This window comes from Ochotona curzoniae, unplaced genomic scaffold (genome assembly GCF_017591425.1).
Source record: "Ochotona curzoniae isolate NIBS_2020 unplaced genomic scaffold, NIBS_Ocur_1.0 scaffold_2476, whole genome shotgun sequence".
In the NCBI taxonomy this organism is placed as follows: Eukaryota; Metazoa; Chordata; class Mammalia; order Lagomorpha; family Ochotonidae; genus Ochotona; species Ochotona curzoniae.
In genome coordinates this window covers 14,324,598-14,351,575 of record NW_024467095.1, presented here as the reverse complement: position 1 = coordinate 14,351,575, position 26,978 = coordinate 14,324,598, and the positions used below count along the sequence as shown (strand labels likewise).

At 46.4% G+C, this 26,978-nt stretch overlaps 1 protein-coding gene and 2 gene segments (V, D, J or C); all 3 read left to right on the top strand.

Annotated features, from left to right (window-relative positions):
• The window catches only part of LOC121170947, a 171,482-nt gene that overhangs the window by 136,302 nt on the left and 8,202 nt on the right, over positions 1-26,978 (top strand). Inside the window, 1 exon segment of the C gene segment in view lies at positions 4,488-4,493. Coding sequence covers positions 4,488-4,493 — 6 coding nt within the window.
• LOC121170949 (anionic trypsin) lies at positions 10,486-14,877 on the top strand. Its single transcript, XM_041002432.1, has 5 exons — positions 10,486-10,525; positions 11,813-11,972; positions 13,029-13,282; positions 13,975-14,111; positions 14,728-14,877. The coding sequence occupies exons 1-5, from the start codon at positions 10,486-10,488 to the stop codon at positions 14,875-14,877; spliced, it is 741 nt and encodes a 246-aa protein (XP_040858366.1).
• Positions 19,120-26,063, top strand: LOC121170950. The segment is given in 5 exon segments: positions 19,120-19,219; positions 24,381-24,767; positions 25,204-25,221; positions 25,362-25,468; positions 25,779-26,063. Coding segments are annotated over 5 exon segments (540 nt in total).

The following is a 26,978-nucleotide window of genomic DNA, read 5'->3' as shown; positions in this document are numbered from 1 at the left end:
CATTTTTGGCACAGGTCTCATAGTCATACAATGAGAAAATAATGTTATTTGTAAGCAGATGGTACCGGAATAACTTGATATCTATAAAATAAAAATAAAATAAATATGAACAGGCCTAAGAATCCCGAGTCATCCACATAAAAAATTAATATGAGAAGGAGCAAAGACCTAAATGTAAAAGCTAATCATATAAAAAAAAATCAACATTCTGTCACTTATTTTTTGTTCATACCAATTTGAACATGCACTGAGATCAGGTCTTACCTATTAATTTTAATCTTTCTTTCAGATTTATTGGCAATAACAATCTGCACAGTCTAACTCACAATCAGACTGAAATAATGTAGGAAAATGATAGAACAAGTGCTCAAAATGTAGATCTTACACCAGTATCCGCTATTTCAGGTAGTTACATGATAAATTGCTTGGATAACAGAGAAGGATCACAGCATTGTGATCAAACTCTATTTATAGATCATATCATGCTCAATAAGAGCAGAGGGAATCAACATAGTCGTTATCGTGATGACTGAGATATGGAAATAAATATGAGAGATAATACATGTACCCAATGCATTTAGTTTGTGAACTGGTACATGAGGTAGGGGAGGAGAAACGTTAAATTCCTAGGCCTAAAGGGAAAGAAGAGTAGAGATAAAAACTCATTGCTGAAGTAGTGTGTGTGTGTGTGTGTGTGTGTGTGTGTGTGTGTGATAACGAGTTCAGTTTGAACAACCTTGATCAAGACCCAACAAACAGCTAAAATTCAGCTACGAAAGTCCCTCATCCTCTGAAATTCTCTCAAAATTGGTCCTTCAAAGCTAGTAATGTATACTAGTCCTGCTTGTATACCCAAAGAGTGGCAAATATGTGGTGCTCAACAATGGGGATGGGGTGGAAAGTGGTAGATAGATGGGTCGGGGGAGGTGGTAGTGCATGCTGGGTCATCTTGGAAACCACAGTAACTGAAAGCTCCGCTAAGGGACCAGACTAAAACGCTTCATACTCTGCACCTCACAGGCAGGCTCCTGCTAGAGGGGAACAGAGCAGGCAGGGCCAGGAGGAGGAAAGACAAACCCAAGCTTGACTTCTCAGTGACTTCACACGGTGTGAAGGCCATCACCTAAGATGTTGGCTTTCATGCTGCTTCTGCAGGGAGGAGGTAGGAATCTTGTCCCATGGGGAGCACGGGATTCCATTAATGCTTAGTAGAGAAATGGAAACCTTCTCTACAGAGGGTCTGAATTTACTAAGCAGAAGATGATGGGAGTAATCTCAGATGACAGAGTCCTAATACAATATCCATAACAAACGAACAAAAACCTAACATTGCTGTGAGGTCATCTCAGAGCCCAGGTGATATTAAGACATCCCCCTAGCCTGGGGACCTACTTACCTCCATGCTTTCAATCCTGATGGACTTTTCTTCCTCACCCCCTCTCCTACTCTTTCCCTTTCTGTCTCTCTACAACCAGGCTTTGTGTTTAGTGTTCTCGTCTCTCAGAAGCCAATCAGAGCCATCTGTCAGCGTGGAAGCTCCATGATTGTCCAGTGTCAGGCTGACAGCCCAACCTCCATGATGTTCTGGTACCGTCAGCTCCCAGAACAAAGCTTGATGCTGATTGCAGCTGCAAATGCGGGCTCTGAGGCCACGTATGAGAGTGGATTCACCAAAGACAAGTTTCCCATCAGTTGTCCCAACCTGACATTTTCAACCCTCGGTGTGAACACCTTGAGCCCTGAAGACAGCAGCTTCTACTTCTGCAGCTTTGAAGACACAGTCCTGGACACAGATCAAAGATCTGAGCAAGAACCCCAGCTCTCTCCTATCTGGCTCCCACCCACATGCAACTCAGGACCCTGCCAGAGTGGCACAGAGGGAGAAAACCACAGTTCCTGGGCAGAGACAGCTGCTGGGACTCTGTGGATGGCATGAGTAGGAATGAGTGAGAGAATCTGTAGGTCTTACCCATCCATACACAGGAAGAGTGGCTCCTGGGAAGCTAAGGAGTTCTTCCATGAGAGTGCTTGGAAATATTAAGTAGTGATAACTAGACATATTTTGTCTTCAGGTAGCAAAATTATAAATACCCTTTAACTGTCTTATCTTAGGATTGTATTTAGCCTGTTTTCTATCATTTTTACCTATATAAAAACCCTTCTCATAATGTATTTTGAAGACTGGCCTATTGCATTAATGACATACTGATTGTCCTTAGTAAATAAGGAATTATGAAGCATTCTAGATACCTCAATAGGCCAGATGCATGTTAGAACCATCTAAGATCTACAGAAGTTCAGGAACCCGCCACATAAATAGATCTTGGGATGGTCCAGAGGTCTGGGGAATATTGGAATATCTCCTATAATATGAGAAGTAAGCTCCTACACTTTATTCCTTTTATCATCCACCAGGGAAGAGGTGCACTGCTCAGTAAGGGCCACCGCTTAGTCCTCATTAACATCTGCACTGAACTCTGGGTATGCTGTGTATTGTTGTCTAGTCTGACCTATTGGCTGCTAAAGCCAGTGAAAGAGAAGGTTCTATAGCAGAACACACCTGTTCTGGCTGCTTGGGCCGTAGATTGAGCAGGTCCTAGTGTTCTTAAAGAGCTTGTGACATATATGTGCACTCTGTGTACTCACTGGAATCTCAACAAAGTGTGAAGTAAGTTCACCATGTCCTAGTGCCTAGTTACCACTTCAGTCCACTGCATCTTTGATAGGACTCTTGCTACTTCTGTCCTGTGGGACAGCACACACACACACACACACACACACACACACACACACACACACACATTATTACTCATTAGGAAGATGAGACAGTGCTTCTATAGACAGAAAGGACAACACAGGTAGATCTGATAACTCAAGGTTGGGGGAAAATGTTCAGGGTGGAAGGAATCTATGTGTGCCCCATTTATACCATAAAAATCATGGTTAATGTTGAGTTTAATATCTCAGGGAAAACATGACATGCTGCATTAAAGCATTGAAAAGCATCGTGTTTTCACAGGAGCCTGGAACAGAATCCAAGCTGTTCTGGCCAGCTTTCTTTATCTCAAGATGTTGCATTCTCAGTACATTCTACAGTTACCCTGGATAACTATTAACTTGAAATTGGGGAGAACCATGTTAGTCCAAGGCCCCATGGAGAACTGTCCTTCAGGAAGTGTAGAGTTCAGGTGTAAAACCACACCCATTTATACCTGCCAACAACCATGCTGCCTTTGAAAAGCTGCTCCTGGCTGTTTCCTGGATCCCTCGTCATGACATTCAAAACGGAAAAACTACACAGACAGACATGCTCAGCATTCTTCGTTATTAACTAGAAAATGTGTAATCAAGGTCAGACTCAAGCATGGCTGGGAGAATACACAATTCAGCTTCACAGCACATCGCAGCCTCGTGGTACCTACTTCTATTTCTCCCAGCTTACCCTCAACTCACAGCCTCAACTGCCTTGTTTGCAATGAACCTACTTTCTGGATGTGTCTTCATGTTATTCTGGGGTAATAAATACAGTATAACTCATGTGGCCCTGAGAGGGGAGTTTTCTGTGGGTTTAACTCAGTCCATGGCTCTGGTCATTTTTATTCTGTGGTAGGAGAACTGGCCTGCTGGACGTGTCTGTGCTGCATCCAACTTACTGTCACATGATCAGCTAGTCTCTACCTATTCAATCCTATTTTTGCTTCTCCACTGCACATTCTGGGTCATTTCATTAGAACTACAGAGCTGTCCAGTTGACTAACTCATATCCCAGCTCCAGTAAGTCATTTAGATTTCAACTGACTTTATTTAAATTATACTAGTTTAGTTTTAGAAAGTCTACCTTTTTTTAATCAATTATAAGTGACCATTTGTAAGGCAGCTTCTCCTTGGGAAATTTTGTTATTTTATTTCTCTAAGGACATTAAACATTCATTTGGAATTTTTATACGATAATGCCAACACTAGATGCCACTTTCCATCTTTTCGCTTATTTGTGGTTTCTGCCGATTCTCACTGTGGGTGGCTTGTTGCCTCATGTATCATGTAAAAATGCAACAAATTCATCCTTGGCAATTCTTCAAATTCTGGAATGAAAAACAGGTTTTCCATAACATACTTATGGTTGCCTCTATCAAGCTTGACACTATTTTATTTCACAGCTCTCAGTGTTTTTCATGACCCCATGAAGCTTCTACCCCAAATCCAACTCATTGTACTGACTACTAAGTGAACATGAATATTCAGAAAATAATTTTAACCTTTGAATGCCAATATTAAGAAATAATATTACTCATTAACTGCTATTGGGATTATTTTTCTAGTTTATCCTATCAGTAGATGGTAGCTCATCCCATCCCCTCTTGGCCATATAAAGCATGACTCCTTGCCAGCTCCTGGTTGTGTACTAGCTCCAGTTGACCTTTTTTAATTTCCACAAGCTTGATTTCCTGGACCACAGGGGTCCCTAGGAATGTCTATGGTATATCAAGGATCAAGTGATAGTTTATCTTCCCATCCCAAACTCCAATTTCCCTGAGAGGTCAACAAATTCCCCCAAGCACAGAGGGCCCTTTTACATTACAGAGAGCAGTCTCCTTGAAGCACATTTGAGCTTGACCATATGATTACACAATTCTGTAGGTCATCGCTTATAATGTATAAAATTACACAATAATAAAGTGTTTTGAATGGATGTTCAATATAAGAGATGTAAGTAGCTTGATTAAGCATGTGACACCATGTTGAGTAAACATAAAATGTATAATTGAGATACTATTGAAACTTACTTTTTCCTTAACATGTGCCATTTTTGCATTACCAACTCCTTTCTCAGGATAAGGTATAACTGTGTCTGATAAAATTTTAGTATAATTGTTTGTCTGTCTTAGTTATTTTAATTATGTTAAAATGCATGTCTTATTATAAAGTATATGTAGATTCTACAGTGAGGAAAACCAATACCACCCATTTTATTTAAATTAAATCATGTAACAAATGTTTTAGTATTTATTCCCTTGAAAATGTCTTATAAACATCATCTCAAAGATTTTTTACATCAATTTTTATAAGAATATTTCAATGTGTTAATGACCTTATTTCAAATCATTGGCCTTTACTAATAAAATCAGTGGCAAGATAGATACCCATTACTACACAACAGCTTTATTTCATTTTACAAAGTAGTTGGTCATGTGCATTGATAAATTTCTGTTTAAGACTCAGGAGAAAATATTGAAAGCCCTCCTCTCCCCACCTCCCATAGTTGGCTCCTTCTTACTCATCTTCCTCCCGAGTGGTTATTCTTTAACTCAAATGCAATCCTGCCAAAGAAAATTCCAGTAAAGCTTCCTTGCACTTCAGCAGTCAGAGTACGTCATGTCCCAATTTACCTTATTTTAATAGCATCTCGCCATCCTTGTCTTCAATAAAGCATGCATGTAGACAGGTGTAGTTACTTTTCTGTTTTTCATCTTTATACATACTCACAGGTGTGCAGACATACACACATAAATATCGTGAAAGCAAGGTCCTCCTTTGCCTTCCTAGACGAAGTTCTGGAACATTAATAAAGTTCAATACACATTTCTTGAGTATATGAACAATATGGAGGAGAAAGGATAAAAATTTTCAAGTAGCAGTAAATTTTTCTGGAAAAAACTACAAGAGCAGTGTGTGTGTGTGTGTGTGTGTGTGTGTGTGTGTGTGTGTGTGTTTAGGCTGTCTAAGCTCATGAAGAGATTAACTAGACCGTTCTAACAGGGAGGGCTCTGACATGCAGAATTTTATGTTAGAATAAATGTTTATATTCGAACAGAAAGACACATAGAATTGAATGCCAAGTCCCCTCTGCTACTTTCCTCAAGATCGGACAACACACAAGACATAATGGGCTCTAGATAAAGTTCAGAATCTGGAAAAGACGGCAGTCCTTGGATGAGAAAAGCATTGCTGTCTGTGTGGCTAGAACACTCTGAGTATTAGGAACCGTTTGAAGATGCGCTAGGCTGCCTTCCAGATGGATGGCACTGCCTAGACATTTTATAAATCAGATGCGTGGAGGAAACCGAATCAACTGATTAGATTATTTCTGAACTTGATTTGTGAGGGTCAGTCAGGATCTAATATGGTTTAGAAAAATTAGTGAGTGCATTGATCATGCTCTCTGTATTATGGACAGGTGTTTCAGTAATAATTGCCTTCTGGAGTTCTTCCTATAGGACTTCTGCTCACCTTTGCAACTTGAGATATTGAAACAATTCTAGCAGACCCAGTAAGAGACTGGACAGAAAGTGGTTGACATGTGAACAGAAAGACCTGCACCTTACAAAAATGCACCCATCTTTAAATAAACTTGAAACCTCAGTTACTAGAGACATCCCCGTTCGATCTCTCAAGAAGCCTACAAAGTAAATGCAATGTGTGTGTCTTCTGTGGATTCACTAGGAAGTGAGAGTGAATACGCACAGCTGGGTGAGGCATCCAGATGTTGCCCCACTCTTCAGTTAAGCTAGATTATACAGAACATCGCTTCAGTGCACAGATGGCAGTGATTTCCAAGATGCCATATTCAAGGTAGCAACTTCTTATTGGAAAAAGAGAAATAGTGTCAACCTTAGAAAATAAAAATTAGCATGGGCATTTAGGCTAGAGTTAAAATTTGGCTTCTCATTTCAGAGTTCCTGGGTTAAATTTCCAGTTCTGCTCCCTGACTCCTGCTCTCTGCCATTACACACCGTCCAGGGTAATGCTGATGATTCAAGTAATGGTTTGAGTTCCTGGCTCTTGGCTCTGTCTCAGGCCCAGTCACAGCTGTTTCAGGCACTTGGGCAATGAACCACTGAGTGGGAGTGTTCACGCTCTCTTTTTCTCCCTTCCTCTCACATTATATATATTTATATATCTTGATATATACATACATCAAGAGAGAAAGAGAGAAAGGAAGGAAAAAGTATGAGGGAAATGACAGCTCAGAAACTGACAATCTGGATAGTGGGTGATAAAAGTACTGGGACCAAAGAGAAGTTGACAGGAAGCTGAGGAGACTTGCTTGATGGGGTGAGGAGGGAGAAAGCTCAAGTGGAAAGTGTGAAGAGAAAGGATAACAGCAATATGGAACCTGACATACATCTGTTTTTCCAACTACTGAGAGATCTGAAACACTCTACTGTGTAGCAACACAAAGAGAATGAGCTTTGTTTTAACAGGAAAAGGTTCTGTGATCATCCCTGCATTCCTTGGCCCAGTGACTTAGAGAAGTCACTTCCTGTTTAAGCTATGGGTTGTCTACCCGTAAGTGGAAGCATTAGTCTCTCTGCCTACTACCACTTTAGTAAAGCAACGCTAAAGCTCAAATAAGGTAAAGCAGAATAGTCCTTGCTTGTAGAACACACAGGTTCTAAAAGGAGACTGTGATGCTTAATTCATCCTTACAGTTGCGTACTGGCTGTGTGACCTGGAGTTGCTGTGTCTTTGTAGAGCTCATGTGATTCTTTACAAAATGAACCATCTTGATAGGAGGCTGTGATAGTAAAATGAAGTGAAATGCATGAGAGATGCACTCAATGCTTGAGGTATAACAACCACATACAAGTGATCCTGTTATTGTGGTTACAAGATGGTAATTTAATATGCTAAATGATCAGTACAAGCAAGGAGAATGCCTTCGAGTAGACAGAGGCATCCATAGTTAGGTGTAAACAAAAATGAGAGCCAGACCTACATTCAGACTGCATTTGGGCAGATGGGTCTAAACCCACCCTCTTTGTTGGAGCCTGGAGAACAAGGTGCTGTTTCCCACCCATGGCTCTCTCCCAGCTTGTGTGGGGAGTCCTGCTCCTTTGAAGGAAACTAACCTTATGCCATGTGGTGGATATGATCCTATTTTGAGGAGGAACATAAAATACCAGAAAGCTAATCTTATAAGCTTCTCTGAGAAAATCCTCGTGTTTTTAGGTGTTCCCTTTTTAGACAGAAAGGCAAAGCCTCAAACACCATTCCAAAACTCGCTATTCTTATCATCTACCAAAGGTTATCTCCCCACAGGACTCACTCGTACATGCAGATGTACCCCCTTATCCCATAAAGCAGGGGTTCACAAAGACCTCACAAGCAGCATGTTCAATGGGACAACAGGAAACACTCCACAACCTTTCAGCCACCTGAAAGCACAGAGAACTATATCATCTGTGTGTTAGACATTGTACAGACAGGTCCAAGGTCATGGCAAGGTTCCAGGGAAAAGATTAATTCAGTATGTTTCTGCCAGGGAGATAGTGCCATAAGGAAACAGGATGTATGCTTTGCCTTTCAGAGACTTCTGTATGGGACCCTAAGAGACCTTGTGGACACCACCTGCAGCAAATCCCATGCTCCACAACCCTTTCCATGTGACCCTGCCACTTGGGGCCAGTCCTGCCATTCTGAGATCTGTGTTCACAGGCAAGGCATAATCCACTGGAGTGTGAATGCCTTCCTCCATGCACTGAAAAATTTCACTCTCCACATCTCACAATCTGAGCACTTTTTGAAAAGCTAAACGGTGGAATTCAACACAAAGGAAAGCACGCAGCACTACGGTTTGGCTGAAAGCTCTTGAAAAACATGTCATGGGACTGGCACTTTGCCTCAATAGGCTAATCCTCCACCTTCAAGCATCAGCATCCCATACGGGTACCAGTTTATGTCCCAGCTGCTCCAGTTCCCATCCAGCTCTCTGCTTATGGCCTGGGAAATCAGCAGAGGATAGCCAAAATCCTTGCCTCCTGCACCCACATGGGAGACCCAAAAGAGGCTCTGGGCTTCAGATCCGCTCAGCTCCAGCAGTTGCAGCCACTTGGGGAGTAAACCAGTGGATGGAAGATCTTTCCACCTCTGTCTCCTCTCTCTCTGTAAATCTGCCCTGTCAAATAAAGATAAATAGATCTTTAAAAGAAAGAAAGAAAACATATCTAACATCAAATGCATTAATGTCCCATTCTGCTTGGTCACGGGAAAGGTGCAATGTGGAGATGTGGGAGCTTCAAGCAGGGGTTCTCCTAGTGGGAAGGAACTGGCCTGGCAGCTGGGACAGAAATGGGGCCAGGGTGTGATCTGTGTTCCCTTCCAACCCCATGAGCTCCACCTGGCCTTTCGCTTGGTTTACTCTTGGGTCTTTGATTCAGCCCCTCCAGCCTACTTGCCATTTGCCCTTCCACCCAAAGAGTCTGAGTTTTTCCCACTTTGTTCATCATCTCCAGAAAGCTCATTCCTTTTTCAACCTTTCAGAGAATTCGGACATGACTAGGCCATTGTCCCTTATGAGCCCTGAGCATAGAGGATCTCAGAAGAAGCAGCCCTTTGGGAAGGTTCCTCTGATGATCTCGTGTAATCAGATTCTAGCACACATACCATCTCCATGTTATACCCCTCAGGCTCAGCTATGTGTCAGTAAGTGACAGTGGCAGTGGATACTCTCAAATATGATCCTCTCTGGGAAACCTCACTGTGTATACACAGCTCCTAAGCTGAAAAATTTCAAGTCCTCTCACGTTGTATTCTATTTCTTTGTTACTAAACTCATTGGCCCATTCACCATGCGCTAATCTTCTCTATCTCCAGGAGACTCTGATCAGAAAATCGACTACACTTATCCAGAAAGTGTCTAATATCTGACCTCAACCTAGTGCTGTAATTCCAGTTCAGGCTCAGTTCCTGGCACGTAGGACCATTACCTTTTGTGCAGATTGCCAGGGTAACCACGAAGACACTGAGAGAGACAAATGCACTGCTACCAAGGAGGGCTGCAGTACTGTTGTCTTCTCCTAAATGCGTTGGGTGAGAGTCTATCAACCAAGCTCCTCTTTTAAAATACTCGTCTTCTGTGGCCTTGGTGGAAAGGAGAACTGAGCTGAAAGGCCATGTCCTAAGAACCCTGCATCTCTCTTCTTATTCAACGTTGGGATTCTAGTTTGTCAAAGCCTTGAGATTAACTGTCCTGCCAAGGGCTGTAGATTGGAGAGAAAGATCTTTATGCTCATGAGCATGAGCAATGGAGAAGACTTTTATCTATATGGGGACCCTGGGCTTGTAAACAGTCAAACTTCTTACAATACCAGCTCTTCCACAAAGGAAATTATATATTCCTGTGAGATCAGAGAATTGCAAGGATACAGGCCCTTCTTTTCTGAAATCTGTAACATCCCACCTGTTGCAGGGTAGGGGGAGTGTGGCGGAAGCAGGTGCTTGGCTTCCCTCCCACCCCAGCATCTCACCAGGAATTACCTGTGCTCCCTCTCCATCTCTAGAAATTGACTTTCCTTATCACCTGTAAGTCACCACTCCACAGAGTGGCCAAACACGGCAGATCTAAGGTGAGACCTTGGGAAGGGAAAAGCTACAGGTGTGTTTATGCAGGGAGGAGTGGTCCTGAACTGCATGTACCCTTCTCCCCTACCTGGAGAGGTATAAAGATGGCCCCAAAAGCATCTGCTGTATTGTACTTCTTCCATCATGAATCCACTACTGATCCTTGCCCTTGTGGGAACAGCTGGTGAGTCCCATATCTTGCTTCAAGTCCTATCTGAACCTTTTTCCAACAAACCATCCCTCTTATTGCCTCTTCTGTGTTACCTGCACACTAATATTCTATTTCTCCCGCTAGCCCCTCTCTCTTCCAACTTTAGGTCTCCTCCATCTTGAAGCCTCAGCTTCTCTAAGAATCCAGCCCCACTACTGCCACTTCTCCAAACAGGGTTTGGGGTTGAAAAGCTGAAAAGGGAAGGCCTGTGGAATTGGGTCTAAGACTCTGACAGCTTAGGGTTAGCTCTGCTGTTGGTTTTCTCCAACTTGGATTCACCAGAGGGAGATAGGGGAGGGTTGTTGAAAAAAAAAATAATTATTCCAGTGACTTAGCCCTAAAAAATCTGATCTCATTTATGTCTGGGGTACAGTGTGTGAATTGGGATTCTAAGTTGACTGAAGGTGCCAAGGTGTGTAGCCATAGTTAAGAATTACAGTTCTTTCAACTCATATATTAGTTCAGTAGTTGCTTCCCTAGCTGCAAAGGCCATCTCATTTAGTTGAGTAGCACCTGCAAGCAGCTTTGCATTAGAGATGTGTGTGCTTTGCGCCATGTAAGAGTGATGTGTGGGACTGTTCAACACAACTGTAATGATGTGTTTTTGTGAATGAGAGTTGGTATATCAAATGCATCCTCTAGAAAAAACCTGGTGTAATAGGCTTGATATTGGTTTTTTAAAGTTAATATTGTAGGCTATTTTGGTGAACAGCCTGATGTTAGGACTTTATTTTTTTTCTCAAAATAGACAAGTCCTTATTAAACCAGGAATTTGGAGGTGAAAAGAAGAAGAAGAAGAATCACTGTTCTCTTGTGCAATAACAAGGCCTCCCTTGTCCCGGGTACCTGGGGGCTGCCCTCCAATCTGGCCTTCCTGGGCAGACATGAACCATGGACAGTGGGGACAGCCAGGAAATTCTCTAGGCAGGCCAAACTGCTAGACAACCAGGACTTAAACAGCCTTGGGAATAGACCAGAGATAACTGAGATAGGAAGGCACTCTGTGGCTGAAATGACTGGGGCGTGCTGGGGGCATTTCTGGTGTCCTCACCCCAAAGCCTCTATGGTGCTTAGTTGTGGTGCCTGCTGACACAGGGAAGGGAGGACAGCTGAGTCCTGGGGTTCTCCTGGAGACAGAATGCTCCCCACTTGCCTGTCATCACTGTGCTCTTAAGGAACCCCGCGTAGCAAGCAGCAGCCACATGGCGGAGGCTCTGCTGGCAGCTGAAGCAGCATCTCCCTTCTCTCTCTCCACTCCAGTCGCTTTCCCCGTTGATGACGATGACAAAATCGTCGGGGGTTTCACCTGTGCGGAGAACTCTGTCCCCTACCAGGTGTCCCTGAACGCTGGTTACCACTTCTGCGGGGGCTCCCTCATCAATGAAGAATGGGTGGTATCTGCAGCTCACTGCTACATGTAGTAAGTACTGGGTCCCTGACTGCCTGCCCACAGCCCAGGCTTGTTCAGAGAGTCTGGAGTCCACTCAGGGGAGTGTCCGGACTGGGGAATGTAGGTGGCAGCCGGGATGGAGAAGAGATGGCGCTAGCAATAACTGATTTGCAAGAGTTGAGAGGGAAAAGAGAAGTACACACCAGGGAGGCCCCTCACACCCTAAATAAATCCAGAAAGCAGCAGGGTCCACAGGCCATACAGGCAAGGACTGGATTCTTTGGGCATATAAGGACCAGGGTCAAAACCAGACAAAAATACTAAGGCCAAAGTACATTTTGTCAGTGGACAACCAAGAAAACCAGCCAAGAAACAATTTAAAATGCTGATGAATATGTCCTATAGCAACCCAATTAGCTCAGAATTTTCGGAAACAGGGGTTAAATCTTAGTGAGTTCTTAAAGCTTTCTACCCTGGAGAGTCTGGAGACAGAGCCAAGTGCCATGACTCCAGCAGGGATTCTCCGACCTGAGAGTGTGTCAGAACCACTTGGAGGGTTCATTAAAGCTGACCGCTTGGTTACATCCCAAAACTACTGTTTGGTAGGTCTGGGGTGGGACCCAAGAATTTGCTGGAAAGTTCCCAAGGGAGGCTGAGGCTACAGGTCCTGAAACCACACTTGGTAAGCAACCTGTATGGATCGTACAGAATGAAGGTGCTTTTCAGACACAGCATGCAGAGTGCAGGTCACTGCAGTCCTAGCAAAGACAGAGAGTAATGGGTGTTTTGGGGACCTCATACAATCCCTCTGAGTGCAAGATGCCACATGCACGAGGGACTAGCCGACAACCGGCTGACAGGTAACCCCCAGATGCAGCCTCTTACCTCATGTCCCTCTACCACCACGTACCTCTGAAGCAAAAGGGACTGTGTCCACTCACCTGCGTCCCCTCCCACCCATGCACAAGCACTGTGACATTGCCTCCCAGGTCACTCCGTGCCTCCAGAGCCACCCATGAGCAGGGAACATGAGAACCCTGAAGTGCTCTGGCCTACAAAACTCGTCACGCCTCTTCTTCCTCCCAGCCGCATCCAGGTAAGACTGGGAGAGCATGACATTGAGGTCACTGAGGGAGGTGAGCAGTTCATCAATGCGGCCAAGATCATCCGCCACCCCAAGTACAGCAGCTGGACCCTGGACAACGACATCTTGCTGATCAAATTGTCCTCACCTGCCGTCATCAATAGCCGGGTGGCCTCTATCTCTCTGCCAAGCTCCTGTGCACCTGCTGGCACCGAGTGCCTCATCAGCGGCTGGGGCAATACCCTGAGCTCTGGTTGTGAGTGGCATTCTTTATCTTGTTACTTCCCATGGTTCCCACATTTTCCAGAACAAAGAATGCTCCAGAGTTTGGCCACTATTGCTTCCAGCTTGCAAACGATGGCCAGTGCCCAGGGGTTGCAAGGCTCAGGGATGCAAAGCCCCAAGGAACTGACTGTGAATTAAGAGGACAAAAGCAGGGGAAACTGTCCACAGTTCCCTGCAAGAACTGAAAGCCTTTGTTGCTTTCCAAAGCTTACCTTTTTTTAAAATTTATTTTTTTATTGGAAAGGCAGCTTTAGAAAAAATAGGAAACAGAGAGAGAAAGATCTTCTATCTACTGCTTCATTCTCCAAGTGGCTGCAATAGCCACAGCTGAGCTTATCTGAAGCCAGGAGCCAGGGGCTTCCTCCAGGTTTCCTACATGGGTACAGGGGCCCCAACACTGGCATCATCCTCTGCTGCCTTCCCAGGCTAAAGCAGGCTGGATGGGAAGTGGAGCAGCCAGGACACAAACCAGCACCCATGTGGGATCCTGGTGCTTGAAGGTGGAGGATTAGCCAGTTGAGCCCACACAGCAGCCCTAGGACTTACATTCTGGAGATCCTCTCCAGTAACTGCCCTCAATGCTCAGCCTAGGGTAATTGTCCTGCCACCCGGCCTTTCTGACCCACTTCTCTTCTTTCCTCGGTCTCTCCCTGCTCCTCCAAGCTAACTACCCGGACCAGCTGCAATGCCTGTACGCGCCCCTGCTGAGTCAAGAAGACTGTGAAGCCTCCTACCCTGGCGAGATCACCAACAACATGGTCTGCGCTGGCTTCCTTGAGGGCGGCAAGGACTCCTGCCAGGTACCTGAGCTCCTTCACATGAGCAGACCTGTGCTCAGACCCAGACCCCAGCGGGATACAGGCTAGGAATGCCTATGATTGGGGGTTAGGGAGCGCGAGGCTGAGTGTGGAGCCCCAAGGAGAAGCCGGGATGACTGCCTTGTACCACCTGTCATCTCAGTTTGAAATGGAGATGTGGAGTCATACAGCTGACCCGAGTCAGAGCAGGATCCTGAGTGTTATATTCCTCACATCTCCCCTTTTAATATATGTACATATATGACAGCCAAAGTTACAGAGAGAGGGGGAAAGGGAGAGAACAAGAGAGACCTTCCATCCACTGGAAGACAGACCACTCCCCAGATGGCCGCAATGGCTGGTGCTGGGCCAGGTCAACGCCAGAAACCAGGAGTTGCGTCCAGATCTCTCACATGGGTGTCAGGAACCCAAGTACCTGGGCCATCTTGTGCTACTCTGCTCAGGTCAGTGTCGTGGATCTGGATAGGAACTGAAACAGCTAGAACAGGAACTGCACTGTATCGGATGCTGGCATTGCAGGTGGCAGCTTAATCTACCACACCACCATGCCGGCCCTGTGTCTCCCTCTTTATACAACTCCACCCTGCCCCCTTCCCAGGGTGACTCCGGTGGCCCCGTGGTCTGTAACGGAGAACTCCAAGGCATTGTCTCCTGGGGCTATGGCTGTGCCCAGAAGAACAAGCCTGGAGTCTACACCAAGGTGTGCAACTACGTGAGCTGGATTCAGGAAACCATCGCTGCCAATTAAAGACTCCTGGACCCCGAGCTTGCAGTGCTAATAAACTGACTGCTTGTACTGCTGTGTTTGGGCCTCTTCCTCATTTCACTCTGGGGACAACCTTCCAGTAGGGGGTCAGCCATGGACACCTTCCCTGAGGGAAAAGCAGAGAGGCCCCGACATGAGGACATGAGGACGGGGCCCAACATTCCAGCTTAGCAGGATGTGAAGAGAAAGAATCTAAATGTATCCACAGGGAGACAGGAGGCTCTGTTTTCCAGAGAAAAACATTTCCAGCAGGTGGTGCTGCAGAAGTTTCTTTTCTATCTTTCTTCTTTTCCTCCCATCGCCCCTGCCCCTTGCTTTTTGTTATTGTTGTTCTGCGAGAAGACATTGCAAATAATTTTAATAAATTTGGGGAAAGTTTCCCTATGATACCAAACTCAGAATTCATAAAGGAAAATACTGAAGAATTCAGTTACTTAAAACAAAATCATAACAATTTTGCATGGTGAAAACAGCCTCATTTTTCAATAAAAAGTAATAAGTTGCATAAAATCATTTGCAACTTACATCATAAAAGGTTAATATCTATAACATAAAGAGCTGCTAAAATAAGTGACAATGGATTGAAGATTCTATTGAAAAGGTGAGGAGAAATGTGGGCAATTCATAGAAACATTCTAAGAAACCAACTAGTTAGATCTGATCTGGGAGAAACAAAACTTGAGTACTTCTCTGTGAAGTGGCTCCTTGACCTCGGAACGTGCGTGCACCTGCTGGCCTGGTGACCAAGACCTCCCAACCTCCTCCACCTGCAGCAGGAGCCCTGTATACCCAGGGCTCACACATCCGGGAAAGCCCCAGCACTGGCCTCCATGCGAATCCCCTTTCTCACACTCCCTTGGTCACCCTGCTTGAACACCCTCTGAGCAGTAGATGCCCTACTTGGAGGAGTCCCCGCTGGCCTTGCTTCCCATCCACCTGCTCATGTGTCTGGAGGGGCAAAGAGGGCACCTTGCTCTCATCCCTAAGATTCGTGGGAAATCTGATTTGATGCACCCCACATATTAAAACACCACAGCCTTCCAAGAGCTTTACCAACACTCCACATTCGTGGTCAAAATGGAAAACAGAGGTTCCAAGGTGCTGGCTACTAACATATCCAGCAGGTGACAGACCTGGGCTTGATGCTTCAGAGTCCGAGCTTCCCTCCCTGGTCTCACATTGCCTCCTGCTAGCACTGTGATCCAGAAGGGCAACAAGTCCAGCAACTTTGGTCTTCAAAGTCTCCCCAGCACAAGGCCCCAACACCCCATCCCAGCTCGTCCTGAGGAATTCTGCTCAGTCTCGCTTGGCATGCAGTATGACTGCTGCCAGAGAACTCTTTCTAAACTTCCTGGAAACTGAGTTCCTAATCCTGGAAGCGGGTCCATCCTTCCTCTGCCCCTGCTGAGTTCCCAGCCTCAGTCCCCGCCTCCACCTCTCCCCAGCTCTCTCCTACTGCTTAGAGATCACTAGTGGTCCATCCAGAGGCCATGCACCTGCAGCTCCATCCGCCTGATGCCCACCACCCTCTCCAGCAGTCTTTGCCGACTTCCAGCCCCTGTGCTGGTCCCACTGACCCTGGGCTCTGAGTGGGGACTCTTTCCTCTATCCCATGTTCACTCCCTACATACTAAGGCTGGTAGGTCACGCTGCTTCTCCTCGGGTCTCCAGCTGAGCCCCCTGCACATACGCCTCTCGCCCTCAAGTGGCCTTAGCTCAGAGTGCAACGACATAGACCTCAAAACGTAAGGAAAGGCTGCCCCCTGCTGCCTAAAATGTGAACGACCCCCGACCCCGACCTCAGCCTAACTAGTTTATGCTGCCTTCCCAGTCGGGGGGAGAACAGTAAAACTGGGACTGACTCTGGGGATTTGAACAGAAAGAAACTGACTCCAAGATAAAGTGAAATCATTATTTGTGAGGCCAGGTGGGATTCTGGTGTTCTGTTAGATGATGAAAAGGAAATTTTTACTTAGCAGGCAAACGATTGGTAGACAAAGAGGATGTTAGACAGGAAAATGCACAGAAATAGATCAAAAGCAACTGCATGCCTTGGCAAGGAGCGGTGATAAAAGAAAATAGTGTGTGGAGAGGGTGGGGGTGGGGGACTTTCCATGCATCAGCTGATGAAAGCACTGCCTTTTTATTGGGGCTTGGGGCAAGGTACTCTGACATGTGCTGTTGATAAGGAGGTAAGTAAACAGGCTGTCTCCCTTTAGTCTTGCTTGCCTGAATTCTAACAGCCTTGTCCTTACAGCAGCCTGCAGCCCCACTCTGTAGCTCCCTGATATCCTTTGGTGACTTGCACCTGCCCAACTCCCGTTAGAGTCCAAGGTCTCCTGCCTAGAGCTACTGCAGAAACACCAGGTAATGCCCCACTCACTGCTGTGTTTAAAAAGAAACACGAGGACCCAATTCTAGAGGCTGTGACTCGGAGGATCCTGCAAATGGCAAAGACACCTTCCCTGCTCAGAAGCTCATGAAGGCATCAGGCCCCACTGGGCTAATTCAGGACCATGAAACAGCTTCTTTCATAATTTGATATCATTTTATTTTTCGTTTATTTAGATCCATTTTATTTAAGAGGCCAAGACACAGAGAGAACATTAAAGACAGAAAGAGATCATGGTCTCCTGGTTGACCGCCAAAAGTTTGCAAAAGCCAGGACTGGACCAGGCCAAAGGCAGGTGATGGAAACTCCATCACTGGGGTCTGACGCGGGCAGCAGCGTCATGATCAGCCTCCTCCCAGGCTGCTCGTTAGTAGGAAGATTGAATAAGGAACAGAGTGAGGAGTCAAACCCAAGCACTTCCAGGTGGGATTCAGTGACCCAGACATCTCAGCGGCTGCACCAAATGCCCACCCCCTGTAAATACTAATGTAAGACCAACAAAATTATCATACCAAATGGTACTCTGAAGCTCACTTTTATCCTCTTAAAAATGTATCTCAGAAAGCTTTCCATAGCAGCATAAAAAATATTTCCATTCTTCTTTAGTATTGGGCAATCTTCATGCTTTATTTACCCAGCTCCTTACTGATAAGCACTTGAGATTTTCCTGCTGTGCCTCTACAGTTCTGAGCAATGCAAATATTCCACAAATATTTCATTTGTATTTAAGAGTATTTGTAAGAAACGTTCCCACAGGTTGGGTCTCCAGGGTGGAAGGAAGTGAATTTGTAGTCTTTAGAGACATTCACAATTTGCATCTTATAAAGCTGGCATCATTTTTCATTCCTACAGGCACTCAATGTGTAACACTGCCACTTCACTACAGACAAGTCGATGGAATGATCTGCCTGCCATAATCCAGTTTTGTCAAACTGATGAAAAGTCCTATTTCAGTGTAATTTTGTTTTGGATTACCGTTTTGAGGGATTTTTCCCATGGTGAAGCATATTTTGGATTTATTTTTATTGAGCCACATATTTTTATTGGTCCGTATTTATTAGACTACTGGATCATTTTCTAATGAATTTGGAAGATTGCATCACATATTGGGGAGATTAGCACTACCAGTGAGAATTGCAAGTACTTTTCCCAGGTTAACATTTGTCTTCTGACCTGTTTTATGTTTTCCAGGCAGGCATGGTCTATTTTCTCTTCAGGATTATAACTCATAGGTTGAAAAACAATGAAAGAGAACCCATCTGGGGAGATAATACTGAGGTCATTCTAGTGTAGTTTGAACTTAAGGGTTATCTTGTGTAAGGAAAAATATGTGCCAACAACTCAAAAGATTTCCAGTTTCCAGATGAGAGAGAGAGAGATGCCATAGGATGTCATCTGAGTGTTTCCAAGACTTATGTTCTTCATCAAGCCTCACATTCATGTTCTTAACTCGGTCCATCTGGCTGTGATGTCTGAGGCCAACAGGAAGAGTTCAAAAGTGCTGACAGCGAGCGTGGTCCTCCTGCTTATTATACCTGCTGCTACAGACACAGCAAACTCCCAGCTATCATTCTATCTGCTCATGATCCCATCAGAGACTCCCGGAACCCAAATGACCACTCTGGAACTTCAGAATTTTCCCAGGAGCAAGAGTCTGGGTGCTAAAGAGTCTTCTCAAATGCAAGGTGGGGTCCTTGGGTGATGCACAGCCTTGGGGTAGGACCAAAGTGCATAGGAGACTGCTGCTTTTTGATAGGGTAAGTCCCCAGTGTGACGACAGCTGGTGGAGGGCAGATATAGAGGAGAACGCTGCCCCATCAGCATTGTTATAGCGAGGCGCAGTCTGAGACGCTCAGGCATCCTGATGAAGGACTTAGGAGTGAAGAGGAATCCCTGGGCCTGTGCCACACCCCATCACCGCACACATGACGGGTGTGGCATCACCTGCCCTCCTCTCCATTCCCCTCAATGGAGCAGCTGCCCCCAGTGGTTTCTTCTAGGCTCCAAGGGGCAGGCCCATGGGAGGAGCTGTTTTTGTACAAAGCTGTAGCATTGTGGGGACAGGGGGGCCACGGTGATACAAGTCAACGGTGCTCCTTTACAAAAACCTATCTGCCTGTCCCAAAGGCCTCAGTGCCTCCACTTGACTCCAAGGGCTTGGAGCTCAGGTGTGGTTTCATTCAGAGTACTTCTGCTTCACCCCATGATCACATGGCCATGGACAAACACAAGCCCAGATTGAAACTGGAACTTCCCATGTAGAGAGACTCCAAAGGGAAGAGAATGCCTCAGTGGTCTCACAGGCAAAGGACTCAGAGGGACCTCTTCTGAGAACTGTCCCAAGTTCAACGGGAAGGTGCAGCAGAGGTGATCTTTTAGAAGCCAGGGATACCCTGGTCCTGATAGGTGTAGAAATAGGTTCAGGGACCCACTTCCCCCTACAGGCTGACACCCTTTAAAGAGAACCTCAGAGAGATAGCATTTGTCAGCTGCGAATAAGGGCATAGGACTCTCTCAATGAACTCTGCCTTGCTCTGTAGCCTTAAGGGTCAAAAGTTGGAAGTGTTCTTCTACACAGTATCTGTGCAGCACAAGGCAATTCCTTAGCCAGACTCCCCTAACACTAGGCAAGGCTTTCCTTTCTCCACGTTTTGAATTCACTTTCCACTTTGCCTCAAGTCACTGTGCCAACACCGAAGCTTTCTTTGGAGAAGGAACCAGACTCGCGGTTGTAGGTAAGACTTTTGGATACCTTCCCAAATGCATTTGTAAAGGAGAGTGGGTCCAAAGGGTCCATTTTGGAGTGGCCATGCTCTGATGTGCTAACTATGACTACACCTTCGGCTCGGGGACCAGGCTAACAGTTGTAGGTAAGGCTGGGGGTCTCTGGGCAGGGTGCAGTGAAGGGGTGTTCTTTTCTGGGAAACGCAAGAGGAAAGGGCGAGTCCAATGCTTGGGATCTGGCTGAGGGAGACAGCATTTCCTGCATGGAATCATGTTCAGGGAAGGCACCCCGGGTAGGTCAATGTACCTGGAAAACCCAGGAGGTCTCAGCAGAGTCTGAGCGGATCCTTGGGGGACAGGGCAGGGGACAGACAGGAGATGATGCTGCCCTTGCGAGAGGATCCCTGAGACATGGGAGCCAGGGAACGCCCAAAGGGCAGTGGATGAGCTGTGACATCTGTCCAACAGAAACTCCATGCAAGGCCTTCGTATCTCCCCTGGCTCTGGATTTCACAGGAGGCCAGTTTGTCTTCTTTTCTCGACTGGGTCCTGGGCAAGCTCGGGGTGTGTTTGTGGAGTGAGTGAAGCAGGGCTGGTGAACTGCTTGAAAGTGAGCAAAGCCATAGACGCCCCGCCTGTCCCAACTCCCAGCTCTGCTTCTCAGACCAGGGGAGGTTTTGAAGTGGACCTGGGAGGCTGTGTTCTGGAAACACCCTCTATTTTGGGAAGGGGAGTCGGCTCACTGTTGTAGGTAAGTGTAAGTCTGGACTGGAGGGCTGGGAACTTACAAGGAGTAGCCAGTATCCGGAAGCAGCAGTGGCTGTCTTGGGAGTGTAAGTTAACTTGTATTTTTACTAGAAAGATCTAAATTCTCACCTTGATGTAGCATGATGGAGGGGGGGTAACCTCCATCTCCAATACCTTGTGGACTGACTTGTAAGCATGGGCCCCCATTGAGTGGCAGGTGGGCTCAGCTAGGAAAGGATCACCTTGTCACTCCTGTCTGCTGGCCATGGCAGATGGAAGAGACCCTCACCTTACTCAGACATGGCCCTGCCTTTTCTCTTCTTCATGCAGAAAGCAGATAGACACAGAGAGGTGTGAGGGTCCTGTGCAGCCGTTCGATCCTCTGACCCCAGCATTCTCAAGTGGCAAAGCTGCCCATCGCTGTTGCACCTCCCAAAGTTAAAATTATCTAAGGAGTGGGAGAGAGGGCTAGCTGGTAGGTTGGGGAGGAATGAAGGGAAGGCCAGCTGGTGTCAGATTTCCTGCTGGGCTTTAATGGTGTGCATATAACGAAAAACTATCTTTTGGTAGCGGAACCAAGCTATCTGTCTTGGGTAAGTAAAATGCATATTTTGGGGTGGTATATAACCAGCTTGGAGTTGCAGGAGGACACATGAAGAAGGCAGGTGTGGAGAAAACAGCAGAGGATGGCTGCAAATGGAAGGGCTGCTGGAGGATGGATAGAGCCCCAGGGTCCAGTGAGGAGCTCAGTCCTCAGCAGGTTCCCCAGAGCACCTCCAGGGTTTGCCACACTCGTGCTGTAGCATGAAGCCACAGTATTTTGTCCTCAGGACCCTGCTCACTCTCATAGGTCTGATACAGTGGTGGGGTCACTGTGCCTGGGAGCAGTCTGTCCTCTCGGCACTGGTGGAAGGGCAGAGTAAAGCCTCTTACCTCGTAGGAGTCCATGGGGCTGGATCTGCTGTCCTGGGCGCAGCTCGGTTGACTCCTCCATTTCTCCCTCCAAGTCTCCAGTCTGTGATCTGCCTCCTCCCTGTTCCTTGATTCATCTTCCTTCCTATGTGCATGGAGCCAGCCCTCTTAGGTCTCTGGCCCCTGCCTTTCTTCTCCAAGGTTGTGCTTCAGCCTTGTCCCTAGAGGAATTCCGGGAATGCAGAGCTCTGGTCCAGGCTCCCACTTGGAGTACACCAAGCTTTGCCCTCTGGCTGCTGAGCTCCGGGTGGGTTTTACTCAGACCACTTGCAGCTGTGTGCTTCTAATTCACCCCTCTACTTTGGAATCGGCACCAAGCTCACCGTGACAGGTATGAGGGCTTGAGGGCTGCTTTGCTTGGGCAGCTGGGAAGGGACTTGGGGGGAAGGGTAAAGGTCCAAGTTGCTGCTCCCTCCCTGGAGTCCTGTCCCCTCTCTGGCCTCCCTGGAGCTGGCCTGTCTTGTTCTGCTGCGTTGGCTGCAGGTGCTCATTCACAGACTCCTCCGTCAGTCTTCAGAGCTTTGTGTTGTGTTCTTTTCCTTGTCCTCCAGGACTTTTCTCATCTCTCCTCTCAGTCTGCTGTTGGACCTGCTCCCCTACATCTTCTTTTTATCAGATCTCCTTTTGTTCTCTTTTCCCTCTTTAATCCACTCTGCCTTGTTGACCTCATCTTCACCAAAGACCCAGTCTTTTCTGCCAAAATCCTTCCCAACATCTACCTCCAGAAAAAAGGCTTCCTGTCCATCTTCCCCTCCCTCGGTCTCACTTAACTTCTGGCCAGCTGTATCCATCTTTGCCCCCCTCGGTCTCGGCTAGCATCTGGCCAGCTATGTCCATCTTCCTGACAGAGTCCAAAGGATTACTGGGCAGTGGAGACCATGGGAGTCAAGAACAGGGTGGTTTAAGCGCTGCTCCTGAGGTCTGGTTGAAGTCCCAGCCACAGCATTGCAGGAACCGCTGGGGAGTGTCTGGGAAGCACTGTGCTTGACAGGTATTGGAGAAGAAACTGTTATCTTAGCAGCAGAAAAGGCATAAAAAAATAAGTTGGAGACTCATTATCTTGAACCTATGGTTGGATTTATACTGGGATAATAGGATGAGCGGCCCATCATGAAACCCTAGCATATCATGAACCTTGCCATACTTGGAGGAAGTTGACAGATGAATAGATCGCTGTTGGATGGCTTGGGGTCCTGGCTGGAGGAAGGGGACTCAGGCCCTAACAGGACTGAAGGGTTTGGGCAAACACTGCTCTGCAAGTGGAGGTACCTGGAAAGGAGTTCCAAGGAAAGTAGTGATCACGGGATCCAGAAGTTTCCTGAGAGTTGGAGGGCATGGGACAAAGGAGTGAAGAGGTTGGGACTCACGCAACTTAAAAAATGACTTAAATTCTCTCAGGTTCTCTAACACAAAACAGAAGAAACTAACTTACAAAATTCTTTCATAAATTTATGCATGACTCAATTTACTGCGATTATTTCTTTAACTCCTCTGTTTCTCCTCACCATCTCACAAGTTTACCTTTTTTTCCCCCCAATTCTGTGTTTTCATTTTCCCATTAGAAATGATTCTCAAATATGCACAAAAGGGAGGCATTTAGGCTCTACACTTTTCTGTGTCAAAAGTTCACTCCCGTGCTCAGAACAGAGCACACAGTAACTTCTGGTGACGGGAGGGTGGCTGAAGAATGAATGAACTTTTTCCATTCTGCCTAGGATTTCAGATGAGGTCATTCCTTCCAATGATCCCAGGAATTCTTTCCCTCTGCCCACCATGCCTGTGAGAGGCTCCAGGGCCTCACAATGCGAACCCCCTGCTGAGATGACCCCCTGGACTTGGTGGTTTCTTATACTAAGCCAGCAGGCTTTCACCTCTTTTAAGGATGTAAGCCTTGACTGCCAACTAGGATTTCAAACCTTGCCAGGAAAATATGCCTGACAGCCACACCACCAAGTAGAAAGGGCTCAGCTGGTGAGCAGGAACTTCTGCAGGGTTGCAGCCACCTGGGCAAGCCACCACAGCCCCTTGGGCCTCAGTGGAACAGTGAAGATGGAGCATCAGATAAGGTATTATCCAGAGGCAACTTGGCTCCTCTAAACAAGTTACATACATTGAAAAAAAAATGTGAGTTGGCTGTGTGTAGTGTAAACAAAGCATTACAGTCAGATGTGATGAGAAATGCCTCTTCTGCCTCTTCCAGGCAGGAAAAGTTAATTCTAATACGAGTGCCAGCCAAATGTAAAAAAAAAAAAAAAAAGCTAATAAGAAAAAATCCATTGTGTCCTTGGGATTACACTGCTAATGAGAGTGTTACTCCCTCAAAAATCCAAGTTCATTCTACTCAGTCAGACAGCTTAAAGGTCTGGGGTTTGAACAAGGAAGACTGACCAAAAAAGTTCCCAAAGAGATGTCATTGCAAAGAAAGTCAAGATAATTATGATACCTTAGGGTAAGAAGCAGGTGGTGTGTGTCTGAATGAAGGGGCTGATAGTAGCACGCCATAGCATACAAGACTCACTACAGCATAGTGGTATGCTCAATCATGAATCGTTCCTGGCCATCTCACACACGTGTACACACACATACACACACACACTGGCCCAGACAGATCTCACAGCAGCCCTGCTCCCCACCCCTCTTCACTTTCCAGAGGACCTGAGACAGGTGACCATACCCAAGGTCACTCTGTTTGAGCCTTCAGAAGCAGAGATCGCCAAGACCCAGAAGGCTACGCTCGTGTGCCTGGCCACAGGCTTCTACCCTGACCACGTGGAGCTGAGCTGGTGGGTGAACGGGAAGGAGGTCCACAATGGGGTCAGCACGGACCCTCAGCCCTTCAAGGAGCAGCCTGGCGTCAATGGCTCCAAATACTGCCTGAGCAGCCGCCTGCGGGTGTCAGCCGCCTTCTGGCACAACCCCCGCAACTACTTCCACTGCCAAGTCCAGTTCTATGGGCTCACAGATGAGGATGCGTGGAGCTACAATGAGATCAAACCCGTGACCCAGAACATCAGTGCTGGGGTCCGGGGCAAAGCAGGTAAGCTGGCCTGGGGAAGACAGGAGAAGAGGTTGAGTTAAATCACATAGACTATGAAAATGGAAAAGCTTAAACAGACAATCAAAGAGAATAAGTTCAGGGGGAAATGCTGGAACAGGGACTAAAGCCCACTATGAAGGCAAGCTGACACCCCTGGGAACAACTCCCCAGCTCTTCAGCATGGCAGAGCTTTGAGCCTGGAGCCCCCAGCTCCTTGGCCCATACAGTTCAGCATCTGAGGGCTGTCTCCATCCTTTCAATACTGCATGTTGCATGCATGTCAAGGATGATGTGACTGACATTGGCATGATGGAAGACCAAGGGTGGTCAGTGCAGGATGCTTGGGCCTGAGGGTCTGTGTAAGCAGATTGATTGATTGATTGTGCATCTGCTGCAGATGAAGTTTCTCATCCACGTCGCTCTCTTTTTCTTTCAGACTGTGGCTTCACCTCAGGTAGGTGACCCTCCTTGTTTCTTCCCTTGCTCATGCTCCTATGCCCTTGGGTCACACTGCAAGACTGGGTAGAGAGTTGTAGGGGGATGTCACACACTTATACTCACAGGTAACCACTTGCTCTCCCTTCCTGGCAACAGCGTCCTATCAGCAAGGCGTCCTGTCTGCTACCGTCCTCTATGAAATCCTGCTGGGGAAGGCCACCCTCTATGCTGTGCTGGTCAGCGCCCTTGTGCTAATGGCCATGGTAAGGAAGAAGCCAGGGTGGGTGGGAAGGTTTGAAAGAGACACATGGCACTGAGCAGCTCAGAGCTAAGAGTAAGCTCCTGCCAGTGCATGTAAAGGGTAGTAGAGCATTCATGTGCACCAAGGGAAAATAAGTACTTCAATAGGATTGCAGCGGAAGGCTCCTTATCAGGAAGTGGAAGTTGTCCTTGGAAAACTTAAGGGATATTACTGCATGGAGTCCTACTTTTTCCTGTCAATACTCTCCCCCACTTCCTGTCATTATGCACTATTCCTGGATATAGGTAACTCTCTGTCAATATCCTCTACAGGTCAAGAGAAAGGACTCCTGAAGCTCTCAGCAGATGAAACCAGCAGCTTCCAACCTGTGCCAGTGGCAGTGCGGATGCTTCCTATATCAATGCTTCTGGAGATGTGTTCTCATCTCTCTACAAAGCCCAGTATCTTCCCCCTGTGTGTGTGTGTGTGTGTGTGTGTGTGTGTGTGTGTGTGTGCACACTTAGGCCATCGTGGCAGAAATCTCCCTGGCCCAGAGCAACCTTAGCATTCCTGAATGAATTAATGAATAAAAGCACCCTGGTCAGGGTTGCCTCTGACACATGTGTGTCTGTGTCTCTCTTCTGCATGTCTCTGAACTCCCTGTGACACTCCCTGTTCAGTCGGGAGAGGAAGTTATAATATTCAGGGAAAGTGCATCTCTGACAGGTGGGAGAAGTGAGGGACTCACTCTGTGGTTGACAGAGAACTCAATTAATTGTGAAAGATGTGTAGGTGCTGAAACAGTTAGTGCTAGAACAGACTAGAAAGAGATGTCACTTAAAGGATTGTTGTTTCCTATTTCCTGCTTTGAAAAATAGCTCCCAAGGATCAACGGCTCAACAAATTGTTCCCATCATCCAACCAGTCATGTCCCTTGGCTAGCAAAGCCAGCTCATTGAGTACACAGCTTGTTTTCCTTTGTTCATCAGGTTGGTTTTCCAGATGACAAGAACAAAGTGCACTAGCTCGGAAGTTTGTTTCTGATAGAAGATGTCCAACCTACATTACAAACATACTTACACATTTCTCTTTGGAAAATTAGATGGTTGGTAAAATGTCTTTGATCAACTTCTGGAAGGATATAAAACAGAATTACCTAACCTAGAATCAGTCCTATTCCAACATCTAGACGATCTTCAAATGGTTCCCATGGTCTCAAACTCACCAAGGTGATGCAGTGCTGGTCCTTCAGACAGCTCCAAAGAGCCACTGACAGCCCTATGTCCCCTTCGTTTGCAGTCATCTCATTCTTTCCCCTGCACATGGCTTCTCTGTCTGAAATTACATAGAACCCCTCTTTCCTTGGTAACTCATACTTAACCTTAAATAACTGACTCTGCACTTCTAGTCCTTTATTGCCTTTGCCCACCTCTGTCTCTGCTGAGTTGTCTTGAGTGTATCTTCTTTTCGCTATTATATTGCCTAGTGTTTACCACCATAGTAACAACTTCTCATACTTAATGGAAACTGTC